Source organism: Xenia sp. Carnegie-2017, unplaced genomic scaffold, assembly GCF_021976095.1.
Source record: "Xenia sp. Carnegie-2017 unplaced genomic scaffold, XeniaSp_v1 HiC_scaffold_6, whole genome shotgun sequence".
NCBI classification, from domain to species: domain Eukaryota; kingdom Metazoa; phylum Cnidaria; class Anthozoa; order Malacalcyonacea; family Xeniidae; genus Xenia; species Xenia sp. Carnegie-2017.
Window position 1 is genome coordinate 14,366,647 of NW_025813526.1, and position 10,239 is coordinate 14,376,885.

At 34.0% G+C, this 10,239-nt stretch overlaps 2 protein-coding genes across 5 annotated transcripts; one reads left to right on the top strand and one right to left on the bottom strand.

The window, feature by feature from the left end:
* Window positions 1-1,865: 1,865 nt before the first annotated feature.
* On the bottom strand, window positions 1,866-5,046 carry LOC124458279. Of its 4 annotated transcripts, XM_047008323.1 has the most exons (8): window positions 4,299-5,046; window positions 4,081-4,111; window positions 3,815-3,994; window positions 3,654-3,746; window positions 2,410-2,539; window positions 2,221-2,329; window positions 2,101-2,145; window positions 1,866-1,970 (listed from the first exon to the last, which is right to left on the bottom strand). In XM_047008323.1, exons 4-8 carry the CDS (start codon window positions 3,678-3,680, stop codon window positions 1,928-1,930), a joined length of 354 nt encoding a protein of 117 aa, XP_046864279.1. In that variant the 5' UTR covers window positions 3,681-3,746; window positions 3,815-3,994; window positions 4,081-4,111; window positions 4,299-5,046; the 3' UTR covers window positions 1,866-1,927. The 4 variants fall into 4 exon arrangements, 2 of the variants coding, with proteins under 2 accessions (XP_046864279.1, XP_046864280.1); XR_006953119.1 differs by lacking the exon at window positions 4,081-4,111; XM_047008324.1 differs by lacking the exons at window positions 3,654-3,746; window positions 3,815-3,994; window positions 4,081-4,111; window positions 4,299-5,046 and adding an exon at window positions 2,616-3,037.
* Window positions 5,047-5,099: 53 nt separating this feature from the next.
* LOC124458282 (methyltransferase-like protein 27) lies at window positions 5,100-7,953 on the top strand. The gene is made up of 3 exons (XM_047008327.1): window positions 5,100-5,377; window positions 6,467-6,687; window positions 7,314-7,953. The coding sequence occupies exons 1-3, from the start codon at window positions 5,267-5,269 to the stop codon at window positions 7,645-7,647; spliced, it is 666 nt and encodes a 221-aa protein (XP_046864283.1). The 5' UTR covers window positions 5,100-5,266; the 3' UTR covers window positions 7,648-7,953.
* Window positions 7,954-10,239: the final 2,286 nt, after the last annotated feature.

Here is a 10,239-nt window from a genome sequence, read left to right on the forward strand (position 1 = left end):
TGAACAGTATGATACAATTTTTGTCAGAAGTCATTAGTTGCATGTTAATAATGTGATGCAATTTAGACATTTGTAGTTATAAAATTGTATTGCCATTGGAAACAACTGGTATCATAGATGGTGCTGTAGCTATAGCATAATAAAAACATATATTATAACTAAGTATGATAAGCATAAAAGTCACATATATTTTATTCACAGCTATATCGTATAATAATCTCAGCCATAGCCAGCATTTTTATTTGCTCATGCTATCTCAATCTTGCTTTGTTCACTCACTGTAAAAACAATAGATTTCTAATGAAATGAGCAATGATGCAGTGAAATTTACATAGCGAGTGTAAAACATTCATTCTGGATATGCCACCGATGACATCCATATCAAATATTTCATAAGATAATTTATAAATTTAATGAACACCTTAGCTCTGGTAAAAAAATACTTTATACAGAGCTTTATAACTCTCTCAAAAAATAGTATTGTAACAGTATCTTGGGTTATGTGTTTGAATGTAATTATGTCAGATTTCAAAATAACCACTGTTAATATAACAAGCTTCTGACCTATGACATAGAGAAAAAAGTTAAATATATTTACTGTTGCTATACCTATTGCTATTGCCTGTACAATAGACCTACCTATTTCTATACGATATTAGCGTTAGTGTGCGTTCTAGTACTAAAAAGATATGTAGACAAAGTATACAAGGGTTGTCAAAAATTAATCGAGTTTCAATTAATTGCAATTATTTGTAACCAATTAATTGATTGGACAAAGCATCAATTAAAATTAATTGATTGGGCAAAACTCCCAATTTCACTTAATTGATTGGGCAGACCAATTTAGTTGCAATCAATTATTGACAACCCCTACAATTGATACTCGGCATGCTTTGGTGGATAATATTATATGTTTACTTCCTTAGTGCTGGTACGTGTCGGTATATACAATTTAATATAAATCATCCCAGCTAAAGAAAATATCGCGATGGTTTTGACTATTTTGTAATCATTAGAGCTGTTCATTGTATTTGAGTATCCAGCTTATATTGAGTAGATTGCAGATTATATTTAGTGATTTTTGCAATGTTAGAACTTCTATATAGATTTAAGTATTATTGTCACGGAGCTCTTACCCGTGCTAGTTAGTTTCCAGCCCCCCGGAAGTTGATCGGTGGGCACGCGTGTTGACCGGAAACAGACTCAGGCGGGAAGTCGAGTGTAATAGGCTAATATGATAAACGGGAAATGAAACAGATGTAAATTATGATGCCATTGTTCCATATTGGATTGTTCCAGTATCGGTAACTCCGTTTCCTTTCTCAATCCATGGTACAGCAACTGATAACAAGTCGATTGCATTTCATAGCTTACTCTTTATTGAAAGATTTACATTTTATCTCTTAAAAAAAATGTCATTGAAAATATACATTGATCTAGCCTTAAAAATGTCGGCTTTGAGCTTAGAAGAAGAAAATGAAATAAGTAAACTTTTGGACTTAGAAGAAGAAAATGAAATAAGTCAACGTCAAAGTTTGCTGGAAAAAAAACTATTAGACTGTTACGCCGATGAAATTACTGCAATGTATATGCCGCAGTAAACAAGAATTGCTATGGTTGTGTGATCCAACATCCCTCCCATCGCGAGCATGATTGTTTGATGATGGAACCCGATGAACGTGTGAGGTTGTATTTCGATGATGCCCTGGAAAGCGTGTCTGAGGAGACTGTTATGAAAGATTTTATGAAAAGCATTGAAGATGTCGACCCACCCGTTAACGGACTTGAGATACTAAAATGTACTTGTAAAGATTGGTTTAAAATATTTGTTTCAGATAAAATGAACAAACTTAAAAAACGAGTCATTCAACTTTTGTAAATGTTTATTTATACTTTTACATTACAACAATATGGTAAGGTAAAATAGTCAAATCTGTACATCGAACATGACGCCCTCCGTACACAGTTTTCTGAATGAATGAAATAAGAACCACTATATAAAATTGCTGCTTCTATATGACAGTTTATACCTCAAACATATATATTTAAACTTTATAGCACACAGTAAGGTATAAACGCACCCATGAATTATAAACTTACATCAAAAATCGGCAAACAGCTAAATCGACATCAGCATCCGATACACTACATGAATGAAGAGTAAAAATCAATGACATGAAACGCAACCTGAGATTAAAATATCTTTAAAGGCATACAAACCCACAAATTTTACATTTGAATTTTCCCCGTGACTCTATTAAAGGGGACAGATGTGTAGTGTAGCCACATTTAGCCGTGGTACAGAAATCACGACAGAGATTACATTTTTCTGAAAATGAGGAGATAGATTCTGTTGAAGATAAAAAAACATTCGCTAATTTGAAATAAACAGAAAGAACTCGTACTTACTAATTTCGGGGTATTTGCTGTGACGATGGTATTCGGGGTTTCGGGGTATTTCGGGGGGTTGACTGTGATGATGCCATTCTTCCTGACTTTGCAACTTGCGTGTCGTGATTTTTTGCAAATTTTTGATCGTCTAAACACATACAAAAGACTTTTAGTGTTTCAAGTGGTTGAAGTACACAGCGCATGCGTTGTGAAAAGAAAATTACCATTGAACAGTGTGCCTTGAATATTGTGTTGTGGTTTCATCGTGTGTCGGTATTAAACAGAAATTGAAAAGAAAGTCGTGTTGTGAAGATAAGATCCATTAACGAGTGCGGTATCTTAAGGGGGAAACGATGCAGCTAATGATAAGGACCCTCGGGAAGATGCCTGACAATGTGACTGAATGGAAATTGCCTATTTGAAGTGCGGTATCTAAAGGGGGAAACGATGCAGTTAATGATAAGGACCCTCGGGAAGATGCCTGACAATGTGACTGAATGGAAATTGCCTATTTGAAGTGCGGTATCTTAAGGGGGAATGATGCAGTGAATAATAAGGACTAAAACTACAGATTAAAGTTTAAGATTAAAGTTTGTCTTGTAAACTGATAACCTTCAGGGGATGAAGAAAAATGTAGTCCCCCAAACAAAATCATCGTTATAAGTTTTTAGCTCATTATTCTTTGAGAAATGTTATAGAAATTATTACTGTTGCAGAATCCAAGAAAAAAAGAAATGTTTACAATAGCCAACTATAGCTTTAATCATACAATAAACATAAAAATAAAAAAGAAAATACTAGGCATATACGTATTGTTAAGGTGATGCTATTGGTGTTCTATGGCAAAAATCACTTTCATTCATACTTTCTTTTACCCCCTGTCAAAATACAGTTTATGAAAATTTTTTCCAGTCCTTTAATGGCCTTAAATTTCATAGAAGCTTTATTATTCATCTGATCTTAAAAAGACCTCTAAAGGCTGGTTTTTATATGACGTAATTTGATGTACAGTAATTTACTGCAGTGGCTGAATTTTGATGAAATATCTCAAGTGAAAACTAGCCTTTATTACCACACAGAAAAAATTGCTTCTAAATCTAACAGTTAAGCACAGACTAAAATAAATCAGTTTTCAATCAGATCATGTACATGTGTCCTTAAATAAACATGTATTTTTTATGGCAAGCACCTTTTTGTCCATTAAAAAATTGTAGTGATTCATTAATAAAAATAGTAGCAGCATAATGTTTAATGTAACTAACCTGATGTATCCTGTACACCAACTGCATGAAGATTAGTGGTTGACTGTAAAGAAGTTTGTGCTGTCTCTTGAGGCAGTGAAAATGGAGATTGTGCTGTAAAAAAATTGTTATGATTCAGCAATAAGATAAAGCATAGTGGCAATATGTTTAATGTAACTAACCTCATGTATCCTTTACACCAACTGCATGAAGATCAGAGGTTGATTGTAAAGAAGCTTGTGCTGTCTCTTGAGGCAGTGAAAATGGAGATTGTGCTGTATCTTGAGGCAAAGCCAATGGCTCTTGATTGGCGTCGGTAGAGCTTATTGACATTTGCACATCACCAAACATATCAGGTAAATCTTTATTAAAAATATAAGAGGGACTTCACAAACTATTCATGTCATGTGTATTTAATTAAATTTCCCCATTAAAGAGAATGACCTACCATCATGACTTTTTCTTGTGCACAAATTTTCCTACATTGACAGCATATTTAATTTATATATGATGAGTACAACAACGTCAATTATTTTATTTTTCCAATCAAGAGCATGAAAATGGTGCATGAACATACACCTGTTCAAGTAAAACAGCTGATGCAGCTGTTAAACCATGATTAAACTGAACAAGTTCCATTGATAAGAGGACAACAGAAACTCATACCTGATGCTCAATTATGATCTGTTTGTTTGGTCGCACATACACCGGTTTACTTTGAAAGAGCCATTGCAAAATTGCTCCATCAATGCCAATCTGACCATGAGCCAAAGATGGCACAACAAGAGATGTGTGCATCGACATTAATATTTCGATATCCACACCAGCTGGAATTTTGTCAGCAAAAGCTTCCATTATGGCAATTTCCACTTGTGCAGAGTTCATTGCCTTGGTGAATCTGCAGCCTGAGATCATGTGACCCCGTTCCATAAGAGCAAGGCGTGCTCCTTGACGAGAAACGACAGAAGCATTCGGCCCTCCCAGCAAAATAAGGTCGCGTAAGAATGGTCTATTATCTATAGCAGCAGCCCTTCTTTTAGATTCCCTAATCTGTCTTCGATTAGAAGCAGATGGGCTCTGTCTATTAAAATTTCGCCTCGTGACAAAATTCCTCGGCACATTTTGTTCGGTAGTTGGTACAACTGATGTAGACCGCCGTCTAGCTGTATTAGAATTGAAAATGTGACTTACTTCTGCCTCTGTTTCAGCACTTGTTTGGCGCGAAATTCTTGAAGAAAGTTCGTTTAAATTTTCCACAATTCGATCTATAATGTTTGTATTTCTATTTTCCGCCATTTTAGTTATTTCAGAATAATCACTTCGATATATAAAGATGAAATAAATCATGAAGTTTATAACTAAGTCCGCTGACCATTGTTACTGTTATAAACTCGACCATCGCCTAATATTCTCGATCATCGCTTGATATTCTCGACTAGCGGTTGGAATTCTCAATACACTTTTGTCACGTTTGGCTTGCCACACTCCCAGTAGTTCCTGAGTGATTTTACTTTGATGTGAAATTGATGATTGTTCCGTACTTCACACTCGTCTCGTAAATTCGTGAATACGTGTCAAGTGACCATATTTTGACCTTCGCACTATTTCTCAATATTTGTAAATCTTATTTTGCCATGGAGGAGACAAAGAATTTAATTTACAAAAAAGTATCCAATTTGAAGGCAACCACTACACAGAAAGAATTAGCAGAGGTTTATGCTGAATGGGGACCTACTTATGACAAGGTACTCGTTTAAATGCTATCAGTGAATTCATCATCCAAAAATATTGTATTACATCGTGACCATAATGATTTACAAAGTGTAAGTAGCATTCAGGAGAATTTCATGACTATCCACAACTCTAAACGCTTTTTCTATTTTAAATAGTGTAGAGTATATATATTTCCTGCCACGTACAATAAGTACTTATAAGCATGCATGCAGCGGTAATGAAACATGATATATGAGACAAAAAATGATCGCAAACGAAATAGGCTACTCTTTGCGACATGAGAGAAGTGTTTCGTGATTTACATTTGAACACAAAATCAACTAGAATTCAATAATAAAATAAACTAGTTAGAGCAATTCCACAAAAAATCTTAAAAAGTTAATTAACTTGGATTGTACTCAAAATGCAAATTCTTGCTTGAACACATTGTTGCTTGCGCGCGTTGGCTGGAGCTTGCAATAACAATAAAATATTTTTTTAGTATATAAGCTGAAACACACTAGGTTGTAACTTCGGTTGTGCTTCTCTCTTGGTAGTTAATCTGTAGCGAAGTCGCATCAGCTAATCGCTTTGAAAGTTTGATGTGTTGAGCTTTTGACATCGGTCGCTATTTAGTCGCTTTACACTGATTGAATATTTTGTAAAGCGACTAATTGTTTCATTACTTGTGTTTTTTCAATAATTTTTTTGGCTTCTTTATTGTTGCACATTTTTTACGTGCACCACCAATGTCACATCATTGATTTGCAGCTCATTTTCAGTGTAAAGTGTTAAAATCATAAATTTTATCACGTGCTAAGAATAAAATATGTCTTAACTCTTTTTTCTAAAGGTCATATATTCCTGTTAACATGTACAAAGATTATGTAAAAACACGTTTATTTTATTGCAATTTATATCAGTCACACTAAGAGTTTCCCGAGTTTCCTTCATTTCTACATATATAATCATTTCACAAGAACCTATACTCATTTTGTTCAAAATCATTTCTCCAAATTCCAAATCAATGTATCAATCTTTTTTGCTGACAATTTTACATGAAGAAACGGGGAATAGAAAAGAATTTTTTTTAAATTTCAAACATATATCTCCATTTTCAGTTAATTGATGATCTTTCTTACACTGGACCAGCCATTGGCGCTGCAAAGTTGAATGAAAAATTGAAAGAACTTGGCCACGATAACAACGTGAGTATTGTTGATCTTGGTTGTGGCACAGGATTAGTAGGTGAACAACTGTACAATCTTGGATATAAAAATATTGATGGAATGGATCTCAGCGAACACATGCTTAAAGTTGCCGAAGAGAAAGGTGTTTACAGGTATTTATGAAACATATAAAATAATACTAGATTTTACACTTCCCTTGCATTAGCATTTGTTTCAGTTCAAGTCAATTACAATAAAAAGAATCTATATAGTAAAATAATAAGACTCGTGCCGTGATTGGTCTATAGATGTATGTGCAATTTTGCATTAGTCGGTGCAAACCCATCTGGGCTCAACCAATTAAATCGATTAAGCAATCAAAGTAATTTTGCAAATCAATTATGAATGCATGTTAGAGAAAAAATTAAAAAGTATGTTTTAGATTTTTCTGTTTTGAATTATTGTTATTTTAAAAGAGATGTTTTTTGTTTGTAAAAATATTGAGATGCTGCTGCCCTTCACAATCCGTCTCGGGCTCGCACTTATCTTTCTCTTGAGTTCTCCCAACTAAAAGTCTCTTTGATTTGCATAAGCCTTTTCAATCCTTTTTGGTAAAATAATTAAATTACGATAAAGCAAATATCTTACTCTTATTTCAATATTTCAAATTACTATTGGTAGATCCATATAATAATTTTGTATTATTTTACTATTTTTCAATTTTATTCCCAACCTTCTCAAAAATCTTGGACGTTGGTAAATCAACAAGTCATAAAACAGCATTTTTTACCCAAATTAGATCTCTTCATAAAGGAATAATGGGATCAGATGGCTCTGTTGACTTAGGAGTAGAACCTAAGCAGTATGATGCTGTGATATGCGTGGGCGTTTTTGCTTCCGGTCACGTGAAAGGTGAGGGAATGAACGACTTTCTTTTTGTTGTCAAAGCTGGAGGGCTCATAGTGTTCAACATTAACGAATCAGTGATTGAAGATTCCGACTATAAATATCACGAGAAAATGGAGGAATTATCGAATCAAGGGAAATGGAAACTTTTGCTTAAAACTTATGAGCGAAAATATAACGCCCATCGTGGAGCGTACTTTTATGTATATCAGAAAATAAGAGACTGATAGCTGATTGCCAAAATATTGCTGACATTAATGAGAAACTTTCCTTTTTATTGCTAACAACAATAAAAGACAGATAATAAATAGCGTTTAAGTTCGACAATAAATGTAATAAATGCGTATATGATAAATAAACATAAAAATTCTCTAGTAAATACAACTAACAAGAGGAAAGGTGTGCTCACCTATTATGGCAGTGAATAGTTTGAAGTTAATTATAATCTATTGTAAGCTGATAAAATCTCGAAACGTTAATCATGTCGTAAAGCGTTGGAAAGTGGAATAAAGAGTTTACCATATTGCCATTCATGACCGTAATAAAGGACTAAACTTCGTGCAAGTGGATTTTAAATAGTTTAAAAAGTCCGTTTTTTGAATGTTTTCATTAAAAATGTAGTATCATTAATAATAGAGTGCTCGGTTGCAATGAAGTTGAATGTAGAATAAGCAAAAAGAATGGGAAAGAACTTTGTTGTGTCTTAAGAATTAAGAATTAGTAGAAATTACTTAAAAGAATAAGAATAAGTAATCTAGTAAAAGAAGCAACGTCTGTCTTAAATACTATTTTAGATAAACTTGATTTGTGAGCCTTTCTGTCCGATAAATTTACCTAAAGACAAAAAGAAAATTTCAAAGGCATGATTTAATATTCAAAAATACTTAAGTTGGTTGAACATAGAAAAAAATTAGTGTGGGTAACTGTAATTTGTAAGGGCACAAGAGAAGAGTAGTACAAAAAGGTTAACATTTTTGATAATTAGTACCTTCTTCTTGATATACATTACACAAGGCCATTATATGATAAATAATGATTGTACAAGGTTATGTGACGCAGTATGTACGGGGTATAGTGCTGTAGTTCGGATTAAGTTGTTGCACTGGAAACATGTAATCATGCATGTTACAAATAAATAGCTGTATAAAAGCGTTCCTTAAGGGGGAAACATGGGCGTCAATATTAGGGTTATCTTTAAATTCGGCAAACAATGAAGAAGCAATTAACATGTTGTTTAATCGTTTCGATAATGAGCAGGTGTTAATTTCCGCTGACATGGACTCTCTTTTTGAAGTTGATAGAAACAAATCCAACGGAGATATTAAAAATTAAAAAACACTATAAACGCACGTAGAAAATAATATAAGAAATTTACGATCACTTAAATTCAATACTAACTGGTATGGGTCTCCAATACTTAAAGAAAAAATGCCTGATGAGATAAACACAAATATTTCACAATAGTATGGTGGGAAAGTGTGGAATTTAATCAGGTGATGGAATATTTTGGAGCAGAGCTAAGAGCTCAGTAAAATTGCAATTTACGTAGAAGAGATACTTTCACCACCAGTGGATTATTTAGTCGCAGTAATAAGTCACATTGCATTTATTGTAATGAAGAAGGACATTATTTGTCCGAGTGTGGCGCAGTTAGTAATCCTCAGGTTAGGAAAACTATCCATCGGAAAAATAAAAAATTATATATATATCTCGAAAAGGACCATATTGCAAAATTTTGTAAGTCCGCATATCAATGCAAACGATACGAAATTCTACATTATAGACAAAGAGAAAAGGAAAAATCACAAGTTTTTCATGCATGCCAAGGAAATTATGACGCCACAAATTCTCTGTTACAAGGGGCAAAAACAAAGCTGCAAAGGTGGATAAATTACATGGCATATGGTTTTAATGTTATTGAGTATTAGCCAACCTATATTACAATAAACACTGCTGCATTCATGTTTGGATTGAATGGGGTACTGGGAACCATGGGGTACTATGGTCACCACATGAAGCGGATTAGGATGCAAATTACCTAAAATTAAAAGCAGCCCTTCCTTCAATTTAGGCACTCGTATGTGAAAAATTTAACGCACAAATAAGGTTACGAGCGGACAATACTACAGCAGTGGCTGCCACCAACCATATGGACACTAGCCACTCAACTCTATTAAATACATTAGCTGTAAACATTTGGAAACGGTGTATTGATAGAAACATCTTGGTATTAGCAGAACACATTTTTGGCAAAATTAACAATGATGCTGTTAAAAAGACAAGGACACTAAGCCCCAGAAATGAATGAATGTTAAACCGAGATTTGTTACACCAAAGTACAACCAAAGTGCAAGTACAACCAAAAATAAATATGTTTGCATTAAGGCTCAATACACAATTCCAAAAATATATTTCATACAAACCAGATCCCGGTGCACAATCCTTTGATGCTTTTCCTTCTCATTGACCCACCATTAACAGCTACTCTTTCCATCATTCAGTGTCATTCTAAAAGTCCTCCAAAAGTTATAACAGGACAAAGCCATAGGAGTTGTTGTAATTTCGAACTGGCAACACATGTTTGGTATTCAATGCCAATGAGAATGTTGGTCATTTATCCAGTCTTACTGCAGTACCAGATCAAACTACTATAACTCTACACAGTCATTCCCTGGAGAAACATCCTTTACAATAGAAATTTGACTTCCTGGTTTGCCACTTGTCCAGGGACATCTGCAGACACGCAGATTTTCGCTAACAGCTTAAGACATTATCATGCAAGCATGGAGGAACAAATCCAAACGAACATTACCAAACAT

Bases quoted from the DNA above. Each gene is read 5' to 3' on its own strand.
- LOC124458279 (XM_047008323.1), bottom strand. From the start codon at position 3,680: ATGCAGTTGGTGTACAGGATACATCAG. The intron at 2,540-3,653 runs GTTAGTTACATT...GTATGTGTTTAG, and splicing joins TGGTGTACAGGATACATCAG to ACGATCAAAAATTTGCAAAA. The intron at 2,146-2,220 runs GTTTGTATGCCT...TCATTCATGTAG, and splicing joins TTCAAATGTAAAATTTGTGG to TGTATCGGATGCTGATGTCG.
- LOC124458282 (XM_047008327.1), top strand. From the start codon at position 5,267: ATGGAGGAGACAAAGAATTTAATTTACAAAAAAGTATCCAATTTGAAG. The intron at 5,378-6,466 runs GTACTCGTTTAA...CTCCATTTTCAG, and splicing joins GGGGACCTACTTATGACAAG to TTAATTGATGATCTTTCTTA. The intron at 6,688-7,313 runs GTATTTATGAAA...TACCCAAATTAG, and splicing joins GAAGAGAAAGGTGTTTACAG to ATCTCTTCATAAAGGAATAA.